Source organism: Poecilia mexicana, unplaced genomic scaffold (assembly GCF_051168715.1).
Source record: "Poecilia mexicana isolate PSO_F unplaced genomic scaffold, ASM5116871v1 scaffold_4, whole genome shotgun sequence".
Classification (NCBI taxonomy): Eukaryota; Metazoa; Chordata; class Actinopteri; order Cyprinodontiformes; family Poeciliidae; genus Poecilia; species Poecilia mexicana.
Window position 1 is genome coordinate 27785245 of NW_028263373.1, and position 23161 is coordinate 27808405.

Below are 23161 nucleotides of genomic sequence, written 5' to 3' on the forward strand. Positions count from 1 at the left end.
AGTGGGGGGCACGAGGGGACAGGACAGGAGGTGGAGGGGGAACAGCTGTGTGATGGGTGGGGAGGATATCACCTCAGAACAGGACAACCACACCCAGGCTCACGCAGGAGCAAAACAAAACTCGGATACACAGTTGTGTTTGGACACAGCACATCAAAGAATGGCAGTGAAAGGTACGTGCACACGGACATTTCTGCTTTATTTTGGAAAGTTTTAGGAAAAGCGTAACTAGTGAAAGTGGATCTTGGGAAGGATGACTGGAAACTTTTAAATTCTTTGACTACCTAAAAGATGAAAAACTTGATTATTATGCCACAAATATTAGTGATTTTCTGAACCAATCATTGAATTGCAACTTAGAAAACTAAATTACAAGCTATGCACATTCACTTGACAAGAATACCTAAACATTGTACTCAAGTAAGAGTAGAACTACTTGACATATTTTTATTCCAGTTAACGTAAAAAGTAGCCATCCAAGAAATGACTCAAGTAAAAGTAAAAAGTTTTTGGTAAAAAGTTTACTCAAGTGAGTAAATGATCAAATTATCAGTCATCAAATCAAAACAAAGTTAGGTGGAAATTTTGCTATTTTAAGGATGAAAATGATAATAATTAATATAGGTAGCAATAAAAAATAAAATCAGGCAAAAGAAAAATTTTACAAATCAGTATTTTTTCCAAATAAAAAAACTTATGAAACTAACAAAAACTGCAAGTGTATTTTTGGTTGAAACATTTGTTACTCATCTTCAATTCTGTGTTTATTTAATACACCATCGGAAATGTGCAGAAGAGGATTAGGGCCACTAATAAAATGAATTCTTTTTTTAAGTTGAGAACTGTAGGACACAAAAAAAATTCACAAAAGCAAACAGAAGGCCTGTGGGAGCCGCCGCGCCTTACCTTATGCCTGGGCTGATTAGGCGAGGTCACCACCACGGTGTTACAGATCGTGAGAGCGATGAAGAAATCGATGATATCAGAGAGGCCAGAGGGCAGGTGGGACATGGACTGGTGGTGGAAGCGCATGAAGTCCAGCTGACTGCTGCATTCATTGACTCTGTCCAGGAGCTGAGGGTCGGGGGTGACATCCTTCTCCTACAGGACAGCGAAGGGAGGCATTAGCGGGGACTGGAGCGGACGAGGACGGAGCTGGACGGAGCGGTGACCTGACCATGGGGCTGCTGAAGGCCGTGTGCTTGGAGAGGATGCTGGCCCGCTTGGCCTCAGCCCTGCTGCCCGTCCTGCGGTGGGACTTGGTGCTGTGGGAGCGTAGCACGACGCGTCCGCTCTGATGGCTGGTGACGCTGTCCCGTCTGGGCAGGGTGCCTCCGTGGGACATGAACTCCTCCTCCTCGGAATCGATTTCCTGATACATGGCGATCCTTCTAGCTGCGTTGCGTCAAGACACCCAGCCGTTAGGAAGGACCTTAAAGGGGAAACCAGCGTTGCGCGTCGGCCGGTTGAACTCACCGTTGGCGTCGTGCGAGTACTCCACTCCGGCCACAGTGCAGCGCCGGAACACCATCTTGTTTTCTGTCAGCGTGCCCGTCTTGTCGGAGAAGATGTATTGCATCTGGCCCAGATCCTCGGTGATATTAAGCGCCCTGCACTGCAGCTGGGAGTCCGTCTCCTCGTCGTACAGATCCATGTCCTGATGGATGAAGTACACTTGGCAGATCTTCACAATTTCAATCGACACGAAGAGCGAGATGGGTATCAGCATCTGGGAGAGGAAAGGAAAGTCACAGAGAGGATTCAGAGCACACAATGCACAAGTGAGCAGACGGTCTGAACCACTTCTCAGAGCTTAACATTTGACTTTTTACCATCGGTATTCCCCCACTAAAGCACTCCTTGGGTTTCCGTAGTTCAGAATGATGTCAGACCACCAAGGGCCGCCATCTTGTTTGACAAGCAAAGTTTTTCTGCTTCTATGCACAGCTCCTACAAATCTGAACAGGAAGTGATCCGTGCCACTGAGGCGCCATCTTGGTAGGCAAGTATTTTCTGTCATTTGAAACATTGTTTTGTTTTTGTTTGTTTTTTTAGAAAGGAAACAGAGAATAAATGAAAAAACGATGGTATGATTTTTTTAAGCCACTGATGTAATATAAATGAATGAAGAAAATATTTTAAAAATGCTTCATGGACTCACAAAGTTGATATCAGACTTTTAATTTGGTTGGGTTTCATCAACTTTTCTTAAAAAAAAAAAGTTCAGAAAGTTTAAAAACATTTAAAAAAGCTTGGTGCAGTTTTATACACGAACAGAAGAGTACCACATGGTCTGGGAGGAAGACTGTTTAAAAAGTGTGCTCCGCATTTGCTCGATTATTTCAGAAAAAGGTTGGTATGAGAGGTGATGGGACATTTCCATTAACACTTTTGCTGAGAAGACTGAGTCATAACATCTGGGAAGGCTGTTAAGTTTGCACGCTTTCCCCCCGCCGCTCTTCCCCCACATGGCAAATGCAGCCACTGTTTACACAGCTAAAGCACATCACTGACCACGCCGACATTCATTCGCTGTTTTCTACAGAAACCCCACAGATCAAAACCGATCCGCTGCTTATGACACGGAGCGGCGTGACACGTTCACCGATGATCCAGGTCACAAGCAAACAGATCAATAGATCTCTGTGATAACTTTTCCCTCCCCAACTTGATCCTGCATAGCAGAGAGGCTGTGTGAGGCATGAAGCGCATACATCCTCACTGCATGCTGAGGGTTTTTTCTTTTTTTTTCTAAGTGGGGATAAAGATTTAGAGGTCATATGCTCAGAGGTTGCAATAATTTCAGTTAACAATTTGATTTACAGCGCTGCCTGCATACAGTGGAAGAGAATCTTTTAGAAATACTGATACGGTTTGTCCCTGCAGGTGTTATCTGGGTTTCACTTGTTTTTTTTTTGTCCCCCCCACCCCCCAACCCCGCCCCTCACAATTTCGTACCTGAAAGACGATGATCATGGTGAGGAAGAGATAAATGACTGACATCACAAGTGATAAGTCTGTCCCTTCTGGACTAAGAACATCAAACACGGGTCTCTTATCTCCGTACTGAAACATCCACAGCCCGTGACCTGGAACGGCAACAGCAAAGGTCAGCAGAAAGACGGAGAGCATAAAATTCAAACATTATTTATATATATATATAAGCAAAATATGAGAATGATTTAGGATACAGTGTTGGAATATTTGCTCTCTCACAGATTTCTTTTTTTTTTCTCTGAATTCCTCATAGGAACCATTCTTTTATTGGTTATGTTCTCAATAATAGTACAAATACAAGGTATGCTTAAATAGGCCAACTTTGTATGGATTCCAATTTCACTTATATATGAATAAACGTGTATATAAATAAACATATGGTAAGAATAGAAAAAACTCTCACAAAATAGAAACCAATCACATAAGTCACAAAATAATGGTTTTAATTAATCTTATTTAAAATTCTATATTATGTTGACTCAAAGCTTTTTATTATTATCAGTTACAACAGTCTGATAATAATGTTATTTAACAACATTAAGAAATTAATTTCCACAAACTGTTGTTCTCACAGTTCAACATGGTGGTGGTGGTAATGTGATGGTCTGGAACTTGTTGGAAGCGTCAGGACCTGAAAGACTTCCGGTAATTAAAGCTGCAGTGTGCCGTATATGTATACTGGGAAACTGAGGAAAAAAAAGAGCTCCTCTGATTTCTCCCAACTAGAAACAACCAATCAGAGCCAGGAGGCGGATCTTAGTACTGTCAATACCCTTTCTCCCTTCCTCTCTGCTAGCTGCAGCTTCTTCCTAATAGCAGAGCTTGCAGTGAATGCTAAGGCTAGTTAGCATAGCCACAGGTGACTGGGGATGAACAGTTTTCCTTTAACGGTAAGTGATTTTTCCACCACTAGCATGTTGAGCAGCGAGTACGTGAGGGTGATTGACAGCACCAAGGCCCTCCTCCTGGTTCTGATTGGTTGTTTTTGGTGAGATGGCAGTAATGGCTCGGAGGAGGTAGAGGAGCTTCATTTTTTCACAGATTACCTACCTCATAGCATACCGTCACACCATAGTGACAGTTCTCACAAATACATAAAAAATATTTTTAAAAATTCATAAAAGTTACATATCGCAGCTTTAATGGAAGTATTAATTTTGCTCCTTACTGGACAATCCTGACACACAATGTCCAGCCAGCACTTTCTGACTTTAATTACAAACAAGGTGACAGGGACAATAAGTCGAAGCAATTTTTTTTCATTATGTTTAAAAAAAATTAGCGTTTGGCTGAAAGTTATCAAAAATGAAAAGCATCAAGTTTCTTTTTAACAACTAAATCATTGTTTTAAGTCTACTTTTGATCTTTCCTCAGGTTTTGTTTTCCATTTCTAAACATTTGTTTGTTGAGCTAAAAACATCTAAATATGACAAAAAAGAAGCAAAAATATAAACTGGCCTCTGATGGGGCAAAAATGTTTCAACTTGTGCATATGAAACAAAGTTCTGCATACCAACAGCAACAAACAGGCACAACACCAGCAGGATGACGGCACACCAGAACACGTCCACATTCATCTGTCTCTCCAGCTTGCTGCGTTTGTAACGTGGCCCGTTGTTGTTGAGCATGGCCTTGGTCTCGTGACCTGCACAGACAGAAGCGAGGCGTGTTGGTCGCAGGTCTTAAGGGGAGCGTGATGCGGTCCGGCGGCGCCGCTGGGTCAGACTGACCTGCATAGATGACGATGCCCACGGCTTCCTCTGTGTTGCGGACGGTGCAGCCTCGCAGGAGGAGGTTCTCTTTGTGAAGTGCGTCTCTTCTGCCGTTTCGGTGGATTCTGGAAAATTCATTTTAAGAAATGACTCAGATGAAAGAAAAAAAATCATTATCGTTCAGGTGAAAAAGTAATTATAGATTTGATTCCTTCCTGGATAATAAAACGGGGGTTCTTGCAGGTTTCATCAAGTAAAATTTAAAACATTTTAAAGACTTTTTAAGACCAACGCAACACATAACTCAACTTCTGATCACGAATGCTCAAAATTAAATAAGACTTGATGAAATTTCATTTCAGACCGTGGATGAAAATCTGGGAGTTTAAGATTTTTAAAGCTTTAAATTTTGATTTTCAAATGTTAGACATTTTTTGTTGAAGACCCTGCAAGAACCCTGATAAAAGACTAGATACATTTATTCTGCCAAGGTGCTGTGAACCATTACAGTAGGCGCTGATTTAAGCCAAAATTCCCACTGATCCTAAATGAAACCTCTCGAGCTTGGACTCAATGAGGCTTTTCACGTCTTGCTGCTTTCCCTCAATTGTCACCTACAGCTTGTCTGTTTTTAGCTTGAATGAAGGCAAAGCCTCACAGAAGTATCCACACCCCTTTAACTTCTTCATGTCCCATTTCAATCACAAAATTTTCTCATAGCCAAAAACAACATATTAAATATCTGAGTGTTGTCTGCATTTGTATTCATCAACCTTTAATCTGACACCACTACATATAACACATCCAGAATTCCACTAATAAGTCAATTCAGCCAAATCTAACAAAAAATTCTGAATTATATTGTGAATTTTTTTTACTTGCTAAAATAAAGTATGAAATATTTTAAATATTTTTGTCAGATATTTTAATAGAAAAGGGATGTATGAATCATTGTAGATCCAAAGCTCATATAATAAAAAGCTTTGCATGTCTACCTTATTAAAAGTGAAAAAAGCTTAATACATTTTTTTAACAAATGTTTCATAAAGTTTCCTGTAGCTCTTAGGAATTTGAAACATTACTGACACTGTGACGCTACTATCAGAATGCTTACCAACAACAGAGGTCACGCTCTGACCTCTGACACCAAGCCGACAGACATCACCACTGGTCCATAGATTAACACGAGTTTCCCCGATCCCTAAGCAGTCAGCTCACACACATTGCTTAATGGAGCTCACAGCTAGCACTGCTAGAAAAGGAGATAACCCCCTCTGAGCTCGCTCTCTCTCCCTGAAAGGGAAGCCAGATTAGACCAGGTGTCACTGACCGTAATGTAATAAAGCACCGGTGAGCCTTGAGCTCCACTGTAGCCTGGCAACTGAATACCTGCAGCATCTGGTGAGTTTCTAAGCAAATAATGCGCGTCATAGTTTGAAGACAAGTCGCAGTAGATCCTTTACAGGGAGCTCGGCAAATCCAGTGTGTTAATGTGGTGACATCATGAGAAGTGGCAGGGCTCCAGGCAGGCCTGTTACACTGACAGAATTTTACTGGATGGTAAATTGTCCCAGATACCATAGTATTGTAGTTTTGAGTCCATTTTCAAGTAATATGACGGTAAAAATGCACATTCTGAAAGATCAATAAACTTTAAATTCTAATGAACAGAAGAAAAAAAAAAAAGGGCTGGTTTCACAACGAATGTGCACCACTCACCTAGGAAAGGAAACAAAGACTCATCATTTCATGTTTGGATTTCAACAGAGCTGACCTGACCTGATGGGGTCGAACTAAACTAGAGCAGACCAATCAGAGCCAACGGGCTCTTTTGAGGGAGGGGACCCATCAACAACTTCTGTTTTTACAGGAAACATGTAAACATGTGGAGGGGCAACTAACATCTAGGTGACTGATGAAAGTTTGATCACAGTTATCTGTCAACTGTTCAATCACCAACTCTTGGGATATTACAGTTTTAAGATTCACGCATTTGGGATCATTGCTGTACTCAACAGATTGGAATCACAAGAGAGCCACTGGTTTGACCCCGGTCAAGTCGTTCTCACATAGAAACGTACCCAGGAAGTGAGAGATCGTCAGAGGCGGAGTGTAATAATGAAACAGGCAGAAATATGTTTGGAAACTGGGAAAGGGAAAGTGCTATCTATCTAAATCTATATATTAATATCAGAGCTGTAAGTGTTAGCTCTGCAGCATCCAAAGCCAAAGGGAATTTGTCCAAAAATAAATAAATAAAAAATAAAAACAGCATCATTTAGTAAATGATCTATACTGACTGAATTACAGCTGGACATCCAAACCAGTCATGAACTAAGCAAAGAAAAGTGAAAAATCTCAATTTACTTTTATTGTAGCAAGCAAACCTTAGGAGAACAACCCTAATCATTTCCAGTACAAATACTGAAACTCGATACACAACTTGAACTTGACCCTTCAAGAAGCTTGATGACACACAGCTGCTCATAATCAAGGCATGTATTTTGTTGTTACATACCTTGTAATTGCACAAACCTCGCATCCAAACAAGGCTGACTATATCTTTTGCTTAGATATTCTGTTTTTGTTTTGAGCGCAACCCAAGTTTAACTTTGAAACTCTTGACTTGTCTACAAACCATCATCTAAGATCATTTACAGAGAAAATGTAACAAATTAATAAAAGCAAACAAGTCTAAGACTTGGCATTCAGACACTGGAAAAAAAAGTGTTAGAACTTAGTGCCAGAAAAAAAAAAAAAACTAAAATTGAATCCATGACACAAATAAATCACAATGTGCCTTTGAGTGTTTTTTGAAGGAGATAAGTCATTCTTTCAGATGAAAACACCGTGACCATGCACTGTATGGATAATGACGCAGCAAATTTAACAGCAGAGTGGGACCGCCAACAAGGTTGTACATATGGAAAAAACAAACAAACAAAAAAACAGTACAGAAGACTGGTTAACAAATCTGCAAAAATAAGCCATAACTCATAATTGATATATATATATATATATACATACTTCATAATTTAACACCTTGAAACTGGGTCTCTGTCCCTTTAAAAACTCTTGCTCTTTTTGAATCTCCACCTTCAGGATGTGATCACAACATGGCTCCTCTATTAACTCTTTAACAATATTTTACCAGCGTTGCACTGATAGCTTGTATCATGAGCTCAGCAGATATTTGCTAATTCTGCTGGCTAGTCTGAAGGAGCTCAGTGGAGGCATTGCAGGGGACGGGTGTTCTGTGAGGTGGAAGCTAGGAATCTAAACTACAACTATCCGGAGGCGCTTTGTCCTCAAAGGCGGCTCTAAGAAACACCCGGGCGTTTTGCACAGCTGAATGGTTGCAATGGAAATTAAAGGATTTTTCAAATATCAATTGAAAATCAAGAACAAGTTCTAAAAATGACTAAGATAAAAAAAAAAAAGGTAATACTCACATGTAGCCTCGAAATCGGTTCAGGTCATTGTTAGGCTTTTCACATTCAATTATGCTGCTGAACTTTAATGGGTCAAAATCACAGTCCTGTGAAGACAAAAACACCCAGTGAGAAAACATATGGAGCCTCCACTTCACTTTGGTCATGGATGCTAAGATGTGTGTAATATTTGCTCTATTCACACTCCTACTTTCAGATGACCCAAGACAGAGAGCATATCTTTTTGCAGGGGGAAATTGTTTTTACAAAATATCATGAGAAAAGAACATTTTGTGGAAATATTGATGCAACATCTCAAGACTTCAGCCAGAAAGTTGAAGGTTGGACACAAATGGGTCTTCCAAACCTAAACCTAAGCAGACAAATTAGTTAAGGTAAACACGTTTTTTGGAATGGCCATTACAAAGCCCATTGAAATTTATAGGCAGAGTTAAAAAGAAGTATGTGAAAAAGCCAACTATTTTCAGGGGAAAGGTGTAATTTATGCATTATATTCATATAATAGGTACATTGGCTTCATATCAGAGTATAAAAATCGGACTTTTGTCTGATTTTGTTCTTGCACTTAAGTTCGACACCACTGAGTGGTGGTGTGGGCAGAAAATGCCTCTGTTCAAAAAAAAAATCTGGGAAAGTTATTAGCCTTTTTTAAGGTTTTTAAAATGATATACCTCTGTAGGAATCTGGAAAGGAGAATAAAGAGACTAACAACTCTTTAGACGAATCTTCCTTTTTGTAAAGTTCCTCACAGAGGGAGTTGGTTAATTCTGCCTCCACACTTGTGTGAAACTTATGGAAGGATACCCAAAATAAAGAAAACATTTGATCAAGTCATACACTTTATTATTTGCCTTAACCTGTATTTATTTAGTTAATATTTTTGCCCTTTTTTAAATTCTGATTGTTCTTAAAAGCTGAAAATTATCTCCTTTTTATTTGTCAGGTGGGTTTTGAAAAGAATCTCAGGAACGTCAACCGGAGAAAACTTTTTTATTTTTTTGAGCCATAACCGAGATTCTTCACCTGAGTTTCCATTACAACCGCCTTTTGTACATTGTAAAGATTTTCAGAAGCATTTCAATTACACTTTAGGCCACTGCTCACTGATAGTAGTGAGAGTGAGCAGTGATTGCTTCTTCCTGCAATTTCAAATTTTTGTTAGTTATAAAACCTGAAACTAAACTTGAAAACAAAAGGAATCACAGCAAAACGCAGCACCAAGCACATGATGAAACAAGGTTGAGAACAACATTCGTTTCGGTCTCACCAGGTCAAAGAAGCTGCGGACGATCTGCCTCTGCTTCAGGTTGGTCTCGCCGTCCAGCGTGGCGGTCTCGATGTGGCACAGGTGATCCGGGTCGCTGGAGGTCAGCAGCAGGATGTCGGCGGGGAGAATCTCGTTACATCGCAGCCGGATAAAGTCCCCAACTCGCAGCTCTTTCCAGTACTTCTCCACGTAGCGTTTGGCCTCTCTGCCGGAACAACATACACTCAGGTGTGTGCGACTTCACACAGACATTGTGCTACTTCTAAGAAAGCAAGCTGCAACTGCTGATTTGACCAAACTGGGAGGTTGGGATTTGTTGTTCCTGTGATTGGCCTTCGACGTTAAGGTCTTCAAAAAGTTTAAGTACTGGACGTTTTTCATTTGATTAAATTTTCTCCATGTCTTATAGATCATGTTTACCTGCCAAAAAAATGACAACTGGCTATTTTTATAACACTGCAAAATTTGAATAGATATGGAGTTTAATTTCCTTCACACGTCTGGTTCATCCTTGGGAACAATGTAGCGATGTTTGAAGGCCCGGCGTTCTTCTGTTCGAACAATTATATGCATGTATAGACTAGGGCTGAAACAATTCCTCGAATGATTCGAGTACCTCGATTACTAAAATTCACCTGCCTCGAAGCTTCGTTAATTTATGTTTTATTAGTTAGCGCACTGTGTTCCGGCCGGGACTTCATTTGCGTTGCGCGGAGCTCTCACTTCCGCCTCCGAGTTGTTGATAAAAGCTAAGTCTCAGCGGCATAAAGTCCAATCTTCAAGATTGGCCCGTGGGGATTTTATGGATTGATGATAATGCCCGACTTTTTATCGTTTTTGGGGAACCAATAAGCATCCTTAAAATGACTGGGGAATGCCTGGAGTACGGCAGCATTTCTCCTCCGGGGCTGCTGGTTGAAAGCGAACGGCGGGAAGAGCGCTGAGGTGAGCGGATAGCCTGAACAGGGCGGGCGGCTGAGTAGCTGATGCTTACCGTGTAAATGTAGCTTTACCGACGAACAGCACAATAAATTTCATATCCCGGTCTGAAGAAACGGGTGGCGGAGCGCATCGTACATGGCTGGTAGATGAGTTTCTGAGTGTGACCAGTGAAGGTGTCGTAAATATCCCGTATTGCTTCCCCCCGTGTTCGTCCCCCGGTCTAACGGTTCGTCAGTCCGCTGGTCTATTTCCTCCCCTCCACCCCATGTTCGTTCATTCGCCCTCTCCTCCCACTCCAGGCGGCATTTCTCGTATTTTCAAACCCAAAGCGTGACAGGTTAGGTGGCAAGGTGAGTTTAATTAATCTATTAAACTCACTGAAGATGAATACATAAACTAAAAGCTGGATTGTAGACATTTTTATAAGCATATTTGTGAGCCTGCCTCTTTGTTATTACATTCAATATAATTTCAGATTTTTCTATGACTTTTCTTCTGGTTAACTTAGAAAGTGAGCTATTATTGTTACAGGTTAGTTTTCTAAACTACAAAAAAGCAACTGTTAGGGATGCTCAAATATGAAAAATTGGACTGATATTGATATCTGATAGTAACACCGGTATTATGCCAGATTTACCAATATTTCATTTTATAATTTTTTTTTATCCGATTACTCGATTAATCGTAAGAATAATCGATAGATTACTCGATTACTAAAATATTCGTTTACAACAGCCCTAGTATAGACCTGATGGGAATGTCCAACGATTATACTGCTCAGAAATTAGATGGGTTCTTTGTCCCAGAGGTGAATGAATTGTGGTCCAAAATGCAGATTGAGCCAAAAACAAGACCTGGTGTATATACTGGCTGAAGCTGGTGAGAGTGTGATTACCCACGGTGAAACTGTGGACTGACATGGGCTGAAAGGCCGCTCGGTGAGGAAGAAGTAGCCACTCCAAAAGAAACATAAGAGGCCAGACTGCAGTTTGCAAATGCACACCGGGACAAAGACTTTCATTTTTGGAGACATGTCCTGTGGTCTGAAGAAACTAAAGTGGAATTGCTTGGCCATAATGACCATCATTACATTTGGAGGAAAAACCAGGATGCTTGTACCATCCTAACTGTGAAGTATGGTGGTAGCAGCATCACTTTGTGGGGCTATTTTGCAGCAGGAGGAACTGGTGCACTTCATAAAATAGATACATAATGCTCATGAGTAAAGACAATAAGGTGGAAAGCCAGAAATTAAACACTTTGCTCAAATGATTATTCCAAAGGGATGATGATCCTCAGCATCCAGCCACAGGTTCTAAAGTCACTTATAACGACAGCAAAGTCAATGTTTTAACTTTTCGGTAGGTTGCTATGGAGAAGTTGTGGACAGATCTGAAAGTGAGATGGGCTATAAACCCGACTCAGTTCCACCAGCTCTGTCAGGGGGAATGGACCAGAACTCCAGCAATCCATTGGGAGAAGCTTCTGGAAGGAAACCCAAAAGGTTTGACCCAAGTGATGCAAAGTGATATAAAGGACAATTATCCCTGATACTGACCAAATGTATGTAAAGTTCTGAATTTGAAGAAAGTTACAACAAGAAATCTTTGGAAAATGTGCCAATCTTTAGGCATTTAGCAAATACAAATAATTTTGGTTATCCTAAGCGACAGAAAACATGAGAAGTTTGGTCTAATTTAACTGCAGACAGCGCAGGGGGAGGGGGGGGGGGGATAAAAATATGCGTCTTTCAATCGGTGTGTGTAAAACTTCTGGTTTCAACTTTCATCTCTTTCATCTGATTTTGTTTACACACACTGAATTAAAAAACCCTGGATATTTTCATTGTTGAAGCTTGTAGTGAACAGGGACCATCCATGTTTTTCAGTCACAGCCCATTATGATCACCAGCCGATTGAGCCATCGCCGACATATTAAGCAGCCGCAAAACAATACAGTTCAAAACTTTAAAACTAATATTCAGATTCCTTAAAAAATTTATGTCCAACTGCATTAGATTAACCCTCTAATTAAAATTAATTTAGCTGGATTACAGAATATCCAACGTATGAACGCTGATTGGTAGTCCGTCATGTTTAAGCATGAGCAGAGGTGTGCAGGGTACCGTATGAGTTAAGTCAGGTCAGCAACTCCATAGGACGGGATGTTTAGTACAACACTGCTGCCGCCACAAAAGACAATCCAATTATCTCCAAACTTAACAACAACGCGGGTCAAGTCTGTGTGCGAACACTTTGGAGCCCTAAGGCACTGAGGCGCTTTTGATGGCTGTGAATTATGCACTGTAGGGGGAGGACAACAGTGCTGCTTTTCATTAGGGAAGTACAGTCTGGGCACACATACTCAGGAAACTGGTCAGAAACGGGCCATCAGGTTGGAAAGCCATTCAGACTTAATAGAGTCGGAACCAAAAGCAAATGCTGCAGTATCAGCAGAAACAATCTTTTATATTTCTTTGACAGACATCTGGGGAGAACTTTATTATGTCTGAGCTTTAGCCCCGAGGTCGGAAGAGTCGGATCTGGAAGTGACGATTCAGGTGACGCACATAAAGGCCAGCCTGCGTTATACCATGCTATGGAAAGTACTGATTTTTTTAATTTTTCCCCCCAGTTGATTACATTAAATCCCACAAACATCAATGTATTTGATAAGAATATTATGTGATGGATAGACCAGCACAAGATGGTGCAAACTTGTTAGGTAGAATGAGCACAAGATGTGATTTTCAAAATTTTTTAAACAGATAGAAATCTCAAACCTAAACTGATCAGCTAACCAGTTTGTAATTTAATCTCAGAGTAAATTTGGCTTTTCTTTGAAGGCTTTGGAGATTTGCTATAAAAAAAATCAGTGAGCAAACAACATCAGACAGGACAGGGATAAACTCTGAACATACAGAGATCAATCATCCACAAACGACATGGCACACACCAGAGCTGGACTTCAAAATACAATCTCAGATTGTTTTTATGCCATGTTCAATTTTCTTTAAGAAAAAAAAAAAAAGAAAAAAAAAGTGGCTTTTATTTCCATCATCCCTTCTGTGAGATTGGCGTATCAGGGCCAGAAATTCTGTTTAATTACAAGAATATATTCACTAGCAAAAAAGAGACAGTTTTACAAGAAAATTGTGAAAATAATGATTAAAAAAAACTTAAAATGATCAGAAGCTGATGTGATAATTTTGATTATATTTTTCATGTTGTTCATGACATGTCAAGTTTTCAGAAAATTACAACTTTATTCTGGTCACATTACGTCAACTCGATGGTCATAGGACTGTATCCTTAAAATATTATGAATTTGTTCTTATAATTAATTAATTTTTTTTTTTAAATCTTAGTGTGGCCCTAACACTCCAGCATAGAGTTGACCTGAATTTGATGTCCAAATACAGAGAAGCTTTAAAATACTTTTCAAACAAGATGGCAGCCTTAGGTGTGCTGACATCACTATGAACTATGAAAACCCAAAGAGTGAAATAGTGAAAAAAAAAAATCTAATACGATTTTTTTTTTAAATCACATTTTCAAAAACTAAGAGTTTGTTTAATCAATTAAATCAATCAATAAAAGCGACTAAATCAATGAAAGCAACTTATCGCTTTTATTGATTAGGACATAATTGTCACAGTCAAAGTAAAATATTCTGGATAATAGAAAATGTTGAAAACAACACAAATAATTTGTCTTTAAATAATCTGGCGTTTTGCATTCTCTTACAGGGAACACTTTGGATGCAACAATGTCAACTTTTAAATCAAAAGTTGGCTTTGTTGCATCCAAATCTGCTTTTAATTCATGTATTAAACTCAGCTAAAACATTTTAAAGAAACCACATAAATCCTGATTTAACTGGTCAGAAATGACTGAATGTTGTTGGTATTAATACCAAGAAATAATAATAAAAAAAATTACTAGATAAAAGCTGTTAAACCACATTATCTAAAATTATTTCTACATCCCTTCCAACAACAAATGTACGTTGTTTAAAAGTATTGCATGCTTACTTTATTGTAGTCAATTATGTAGAAGAACATTTTTGGTCCTCAAAATCCTTTTGACATGCGACTAAAAGTTTGGACACCCCTGTCTTATACGGAGCCAAAAACGTCTAAATCTGGTATAAATATTCTTCCAGCACCATTCAGTTAAAAGTGAATGGTTCAGATTCAACAGAGAATTTGTGGCACAACTTGAAATCTGATGATCACAAGTTTTAAATCTGACTGAGCTTGAGTTTACTCCACGCATTTATTTTGGGAAAACCCACCTACCATTTTCCTTCCTCTTCACTACTATGCTGTACTTTAATTTGGTAAATCACTTATAATCCTACTGAAGTACACAAGACCGCTTTGGTAGTAAACACACATTTTTGCCTAGTTTCTAGTGCAAATATCTTAGTACACTTGAATTAAAACACAACTAACTTATCAGCAACACTTAGAAGCTTGTTTAAAGTAAATAAGTTATTGATATTGATAAAATACTAGTTCCATTGGCAGATAGTTTGATTGTCTTAAGTAAATTTATCTGCCAATGGAACTAGTACCTTTTCATCAATATTAAGGATTTATTTACTTAAAACAAGCTCTTGTATGTTATTGAAAAGATACTCGTAGGTTAGTTTTGCCTAAATTCAATAGTATTAAGATATTTCCGCTAGAAACGAGACTAAAATTACTTGGTAGGATTTTGGTGTTTTTACAGTGAGGAAGCAGGAAAAAAAGCTGAATGGACATGACTAGTTAGCAACTATCTTAAAGACTATCGTTTTGGGTTTTTTTCTTCCCCAAGTTTCCGTCATCAGTTGATGTGAGAGGACCAGATGCATTAGAGCAGAACAGCTTGTACGACTGAAATAAAGAGGGGGAAAATGAAGCAAGTGTCCAGGTTGAGGAGCCAGGTGGACACCGCTGCTGCTGGCTGCCAGCTGGACTCCAGGCCGGGCTTACCTGCTGTAGACCAGGCAGTCCATGTGATTGATTTCTTTATCCGACCTGTGTCTCCTGTAGTCCTCCCACAGGTCCTTAATGGCAGTGACGGACAGGATGAAAACCACCGGAGCCAGAGCAAGTTCGGGTTGGAAGGCGTTGACAACCGGGACAAAATTGAGCAAAGCGATAAAGACGAAGTAAACATTAGCAAAGCGATGGAACTGCTCGAAGAGGTTCTTGGGCAGGAATGACAGCACGGTGTACTTGGTGGTCTTGATTTTGTTGCTAGCATAGTGTCTGTTGGGGTTTTCCTCTCCCTTTGCGTTGTCATAATGGATGTTGGCGTGAACAGTCCTGGTTTTGTTCTCCTTTGGCTTTTTCTTTCGTTGCCGTTTGGCTTTTGAAGCCTTGGCCATCCCGGTGTCTTCGCCGTCTCGCGCCATAGCCTGACGCTGCCTCTAACTTTTCCACTGTTACCGTTTTCGCGTCTTCACACACAAAAACACCACCAAAAACCGGAGACTATGTTATCATTCTTTTAGCGAAGGACAAAAAAGTTAACCCAAGTTGTTTGCTTCGGTCACGAAAACCTCTCCTTTTTATCCATGTCGACTCCTGCTTTGGCGACAGGAAAACTTTTGCGTGTTTGGCTTCTTTTTTTTTTTTCTTTTTTCCCCCCTGCCTGTTTGGAAGGATGCTCGGAGAGTAGGGAGGGCTTGGACTTTCCGTAGCTACAGCACGGATCTGCAAGACACATGGATGGGTCACAGGCAAAGGCCGCGAGCTGACGGTTTGCTTACAGATCAGCGACTGCGCGCAGTTTAAGCATAATGGGATGGTTGTGAGTGGGCTTGGGGTCGCACTCTTGTGGAAATCTGACCCGGTGGCCCCTCCTCGACCCAGCCTTTTTTTTCCTCCTTTTTGCCACGCGGTATAATTTAGTTAACACAGCCAACAGGAAGACTGAAAAAACTGAATTGTTCCTGTCAAATGTGTAATAAAGTTTTTGTGTGTGTGTGTGTGTGTGTGTGTGTAAATCGCTTCGGTTGGGAACATTTTTATCTAATAAAAAAAAAAGCTAAAAAGTCTATCTGTAATATACCAAGTTTGTGGAATTTGGCATACTACTGCTACTAATAATAATAAAATTAAAAAAAAGAAAAATTAAAAGGATAGTATGATGTGAAATCGACTTCTTTGAGCTTTACATCGTGTTATAATGTTATTCACTCATCAAAAACACACTTAGTGTTGTTTTATTCTTTCATGCATGTTTGAGAAATCCTTTAATCTTCCCTGGTAGCCAGTTTAGGTGCAGAAACGTTTGGTCTCACCTAGCACCGCCTTTTTCCACAAATCTGTAGTCTCCAAGCCAAGCTTCTGCCTCACATGCGGCTCCCTCACTCAGCTCCTTCAGACTAGCCAACAGCAATTGGCAAACACCTGGTGGAACTGAGCATCAACTGAGCTCATTATACTAGCTAATTCTCAGTTCAACATTGGTAAAAACATTGTTAAAAGGGTTAATAGAAGCGCCACTTGTGATGACTTCCTGAAGGTGGAGTTTCAGAAAAAGCAGGAGCTTCTTAAAGAGACAGAGGCTCAATTTCAAGATGTTTTAAAATTACAAGGTCAAATTTCTTTTAAGTCATGTTTGATATGTACAGCATTTTCATAACAACTGAAGGGAAACAGAGTTAGAGTTGTGATATAAAATGACAATATACCTGGAAAATATATAATACTGACACTTTAAAAAAAATGGAAAAAGAAAGATACCACAAAAGACTTGCACCTGTAACTCCAGTGGTTCTGCAACGACTCACAGCGCTAAAATACAAATTCACCTTTATTACTATTGTAAGTTACAGAAAGAGCAGGACTTTCTTTCTTAAAGAGACAGTCACAGATGCCCAAAGTCAAATTTTTTTAAGTCATATTTGATGTATACATCATTTTTATGATAAGTGAAGGTAACAGTTTCTTGATTATGCAATGAAATGGCACTGTGGGCCTGGGAAAGACATAATGTTGCCCCTTACTATAGATATTTTGCAAAAACGAATTGCCACTATGAATAAAAATAAAAAAATAGCTACCAGCATTTAATTAAAATGTAAATGTATTGGTACCCTGCATGCAGCTGGATGTTAGTTTTACATTTTATTTTTTATATTGTTTTTTTATTGAACTTATGAACTAAATATAGCCATTAATGTCTCCACCATTTCCAAGAAACACTGTTACTTGTTCTAACAAGATTTTCACAGCTTAGCTACATTCAAAGATGTCATGTTTTTTTTCCAGAGGACATGGTGTTTCTTTCCCTGGGACGGCCACCACAGTGTCTGGATGTTTTCTGGCCACGTTTCCTCTCAAAGTATCCAACCATGAAGCTCCATTCAGGCTGGCGGAGGAAGGAAACATTGCTACAAACTGTATTCAGAGAAATCTTTAATCGGGAAAAACCTTTGATACATTGTTGGTACACATTCAGCCTTAAAGTACAACATTTAAAAAGTGCCACCTCTGCAAAAACCAACGTTGCTAGATTCAGGTCTCTAAACAGACAACTATTTTACATGTAAGGAAGATGCAATGTTCACTGTAAAAAAAGAAAAAAAAAAGAAGATACTACTTGACATGCTATAAAAGAGGCTGACAAGCATAAACATTTGTGTCTAATGCAGGAAATGAAGAGCACAGAAAGGTTGAGGCATAGAAATGGAGAGTAACAATGGCACTAAGCCGCTGCATCTACCCACAGTGCTGGGAGAAAGAAGTTTCCTGTTATTGATTTCTTCTGCTTTTTTTTGTCACACTTAAATGTTTTAGATTACATTTTTCCTAAACTTCTCCTTGCAGAGCAGCATTAACCTCTGAGTAGGAACCCTCTTTGCAAGCCCACAGACAAAGCTACAAAATATGTAAAGAAACAACTTTCAGAATATTTGTTTTAATTCATTATTCAATAATTAATACATTCATTTACCATAAATTCTACCTTATACCTTGTGATTTTAGATTGCCATGAACATTTTTTATTATCAGATAATGTGATATGACTTGTACCAGATAATGCAATTTTTGTATTACAATCCCCTCTTCTTATAAGAAAACATGTAATATTGTCTACATCTGCATCAAATTCAATTTAATTCCCATGGTTCTTAGTGCTATTTTTCTCCAGAGCAGGGCTGCTGGATGGTTCCTTTGGTATTTTTCTTGTCAGAAACTTTTCTATTGCTTGAGGAACAAAGCAGTTCTTATGAATTTGACAATCAGAAAATAAGAACCAGATATAACATTTGAATCAATTATTTTAACTTCGATTTTTGTGAACGTAACTGAAAAACAACAAAATTACGGTGAAAATTTTAAGATAAAAAAAATTTGGAGATGAAATTTATTTTATTTTTGCATCTCTTTTTTCTGATCTTTCCTCCAACTTTCTGAGGTCAACACAGCACCCCCTGGCGGCCCACACTTTGAAAAACAGTTTTTAGATGATCAACCATCATAGTCATGACGAGGCTAAAGTGAAAATATGTAAAGAAACAAACACAGAACTAAAAAACAAACAAACAAAAAAAAGTAATTATTGTGAAACACAATGGTGGTCTTTTGATGGCTTGAGGACATTTCAGGTTCAGGTCAAAGGTCATTTGCAGTAATTGAAAGAACCGTGAATTTTGTTGTGTACCAAAAAATCCTGAAGTCCGTTGTCCGGTTTGTGGCATTAAACTCAAACGCACTTATATGATGGAGGAGGACAATGATCTACAGAAAACCAAAAAGTCCATCTCTGAATAGCTAAAAACAAGCAAAGTGAAGGTTCTGGAGTGGGTTAGTTAAAGTCTGGGCTTAAATTAGACTGAAATACTGTGACATGACCGAAGACCTCCAATTCATGCTCAAAAAACTAAAGAAAAATGGGCCAACATTCCTCCACGGAGATGTAAAAAGACGTAATTTGTTTCCTACAAGGTGTTAAAAACCTCTTTGACAGATACCATAAACTACTACGTTATGGGAAAACACCCCAAAAGGAACCAGTCACCCATCTCACCCTCTATAAACCCAAAGGACGGGCCTCTGAAAGTGCTGAAATATTAGCACCTCCTGAGGCTGACTGGCCTCTCAGCCAGCAGGTTCACTGGAGGTGATAAATCAAAGGCCTTATTGCAGGGCGGTCTCCAGCAATTTGCTACAGCACCGTCCAGCTGTTGGGCCGAAAAATAATGGCTGATTGTACACTGCAGCATCTTGGCGTTGAGAACAATTCAATTTCCACATGATGAATGAGCAGAGAGAGATTGGTGCTAAGAGAACTGGCTGAGTATGGCCTCCAAACGCCCAGCTGCTGTACTGAAAGAAACAGCAGAAAAAAAACCTAAAGGGTTATGATTCCCCCCCCCCCAAGGAAAATAAAATGATTCTGAGGTGAGACAGATTTTGTACACCTTGTCTGCTTCAGCTTAAACAGGACAGAAACAATTTTATCTGGGCATTGCAGTGTTATTAAATGTGTGTTTGTATTTTAGTGCTGTGAGTCACTGCAGAACCACTGGAGTTATGGGTGCAAGTGGTATCTCTCTTTCTTTTTCCCCCTTTTTCTTAAAGTGGCAGTATTATTTATTTTCCAGGCATGTAGTGCAATATCCTAGCACAACAAATTATTATCTTCAGTTGCTATAAAAATTGTGTATATATCAAATATGACTTCAAATAAATTTAACCTTGTAATTTTGAAAACTTTAATTTAGGCCTCTGTCTCTTTAAGGAGCTCCCACTTTTTCTGAAACTCCGCCTTCAGAAAGTCATAGCAACATGGCTTGTGTTAATTAGTACTGTGTGCTTCTCAGTGTGGGCTCATAGTTCTCTTTTTTCCCCCTGTCCCTTTCTGCAGATGTAGAGGCAGACGTCCGGGGTGTTTTCTCCAATTCTCTTTATCCTTCTTTCTTTCTTTCCTCTATTCTTCTCGACAGATAACATAAAATATGCTGTTTACATGATAAAACAGCATTATATAAATAATTTTTCTTCTTGATGTTCATAATATGTACTTTTTAAAATATAAAGGTTTTCCTACTAAATTGAACATCCTTTAGATTAGCATACACTATTTTCTTTTCTGATAAACTTCTTTTCTGATTTGACAATCTTGTACCACATATCATTCTTAATCTTGTTATTGATATATCTAACACTTTTTGCTCTTTTGCATGATCCTACACACATTATAAACTAAATTATATTTTTATTCTATTCCATTGCTCTATTCTGTTGAGAAATATTCTACATTTTCTGAGATGTTCAAAGCTTGAGATCCTACTCTGTAACCAGCACAGAATTCCTCTGGATCCTGCTTGGACACAACACAGTCTCAAACATGTTTAACGTAATTGTTTCTGTGAACAAAGCTTGATAACATTACTTAGAAGGCAGCTGACTTACTGCCTCCGAGAAGAAAAGAGGTCAACAGACACAGACATCATGCATCCTGCCAGAAGAGGGCATGATACTCCAATGAGGCACTCTACCACATGTAATCTTTAAACTACAACAAGAATGGATAACTTTGTAAGAAAAAAAATCAGTTTTATTCTCTCTAACTACAGACTATGTCAATATATAACCCTTTGATAAACATGTCTGGACTGGAATATCTAGGGAACTGGAAGTTTATACCATTTCCATGTCAGGAAGGTCAAGCAAAGAAAATGTTTTATTTGCTGCATTTGAGCAATAGCTCTTCCTGAGAGACCTAAAGGTTTTCCATCCTGTGAGTTTTAGCCTGTAATGACATGATGAAATGCAGATAAACTGAAACCATCCCACATTCTCACAGCTACAGCAGCTGAGAAAAGGAAAAAAAAGACAGAAATGTCTGTCATTCTCTATGACTACTTGGCTTAGCGTAACGCTGAGACAAAGTGGGACTCCAATCCACGGTGGTAGGCAGGTTCACCCACAGCTTCGTTAGAAACTTTTCTGCCCCTTTGCACTTCAGACCTGCTAAGCAGTTTGAGCAAGCTAGTGCCATGTAAGTTCAACATTCATGGTGATCAAGGAACCAGTCATAAAGTCAGTACAGACACACATTATGCAGAGTTACACACCTATCATAACATTACGACCATCTACCCAACAGTGCGTTGATTTCCCCTTTGCTGCGAAAGCAGTCATGACCCTGTGGAGCCGTGGTGTTGAACTGAGTCCCTTCAGGCCTGGTTTCCTGCAGCTTTTAGATATCTCTCTGCTTCGACACAACCTGGTTCCAATATTAGGTAGGTCTTCAACAGTTTTTACTTGTCCTCCATCACATTTCACAGATATTTGATTAAACTAAAACTTTGGGGAATTTACAGGTCAAAGTCAACTCCTCGAGCTTCATATCGCACTCCCCAAATTAGGGATGTACGATACTGTCGGCATGCTATTGGTATTGGCCGATATTAGCTGTAAAATTTAATATCGGACACCGGCCACTCCGTCAAAATAACTCACCGATATAAAAGGTTGTTTTTTATACGACAAACCAGTGACAATGATGCCTGCAGCACGGCACAACATCACGATGTTGCACGCGCCTACCTAATCTGATCCCGGCGGGAGAGCAGGACCACGTGAAAATGTTTATTTGCAATGACTGCTCAGCATCACTGATGCGAGGAGGAGTGACAATGAAGTCCTACAGTACTTCAAACCTAAACCATCTCAAGAATCACCGTTCTGACCATTTTGATGAGGTCATGGTGGCCAAAAGGGAAAACAAGAGAGCGGTTAACCACAGAGAAAAAAAAAACCCTCCATTCTACAAGTTTCAAATAAATATCAGTATTGGTATCGGTTATCGGCCAAGTGAGTTTTATTATAAGCGGTATATCGTATATTGACCAAAAATCCATTCCTACCCTAAACCATTTCTGTGCCAAAATGAGGGTCAAAGTAACACAGAGATTTCCAAACAGAACATTGTGATATTCTTTCACTATCCACATGTTCCAACAGAGTAAGCCACCTACTTCCATTATTCCCAGGTCTAGTTCTGCTGTTCTACAACACTCTCGTCTTTGTGGCGGTGGGCAATAAAAAATGATATGTCGGTTCTGATCTCTTTCTATCAGAACCAGCATTCATTTTGAACCAGAGTAATTGGCTTGTTTGACTGGACCACACAAGCTATATATCACTCCCCAGATGCATCAGTGACTCAGTCAACAGCTTTTGTAGATGGATAAAAATACAGCAATTTAATTAAACCCAAATTTTTTGTTTTATTTATTCACCCAGGTTACGGGTTACTCTTGTCAGCCCAATGTTTCCTGGGTGTTGAAAACACACTTTTTCAGTTCCGAGTTTTGCCAGAAAGTCAACTTATTGCTCCTGATATGCTAATATGTGTTCACCTTTACACTCTTCAAACTTCTTTTTTTCCCCTGCAGTCTCTATGCAACACATTTAAAGAAAAACACACCAGGATGGATCGCGTAGCCCTTGTTTTCATAAATCAAAGCAAATGTGCCGCCATGACTCAACAAAGGTCCTTCATTTTGACTGGTTGCGTGTCAGTAACATGTCAGCATCTGAATCGCCGTGCTCTGATTAAGTAGGTCAACTCTGATGGATGCGCGAGAAAATGTGAAAAAGCATCTGTCTAACTGACTGAAAAACACCGTCCTCCCCCCTTCTTACAAAGAATACACAAGATGGATGCATTTTGTAGTCTATTTTTACATAGATAAGCAATAGTAAAGTGTGTTCCTGTCTAGGCGAGTCACCAATAAAGCTGGTGACTTTGTTGAAGCTGCAGATAACTCTGTAA

At 39.4% G+C, this 23161-nt stretch overlaps 1 protein-coding gene across 1 annotated transcript in view; it reads right to left on the reverse strand.

The window, feature by feature from the left end:
- The window catches only part of atp10a (ATPase phospholipid transporting 10A), a 49900-nt gene extending 33115 nt beyond the window's left edge, over positions 1–16785 (reverse strand). Inside the window, exons 1-9 of the mRNA XM_014981762.2 lie at positions 15352–16785; positions 9429–9633; positions 8162–8247; positions 4728–4834; positions 4511–4642; positions 2959–3089; positions 1477–1729; positions 1178–1395; positions 907–1101 (exon numbers count right to left, since the gene is read on the reverse strand). Coding sequence (XP_014837248.1) covers positions 907–1101; positions 1178–1395; positions 1477–1729; positions 2959–3089; positions 4511–4642; positions 4728–4834; positions 8162–8247; positions 9429–9633; positions 15352–15776 — 1752 coding nt within the window. The 5' untranslated portion in view covers positions 15777–16785. The remainder of the gene's footprint in view (positions 1–906; positions 1102–1177; positions 1396–1476; positions 1730–2958; positions 3090–4510; positions 4643–4727; positions 4835–8161; positions 8248–9428; positions 9634–15351) is intronic.
- Between the last annotated feature and the right edge of the window lie 6376 nt (positions 16786–23161).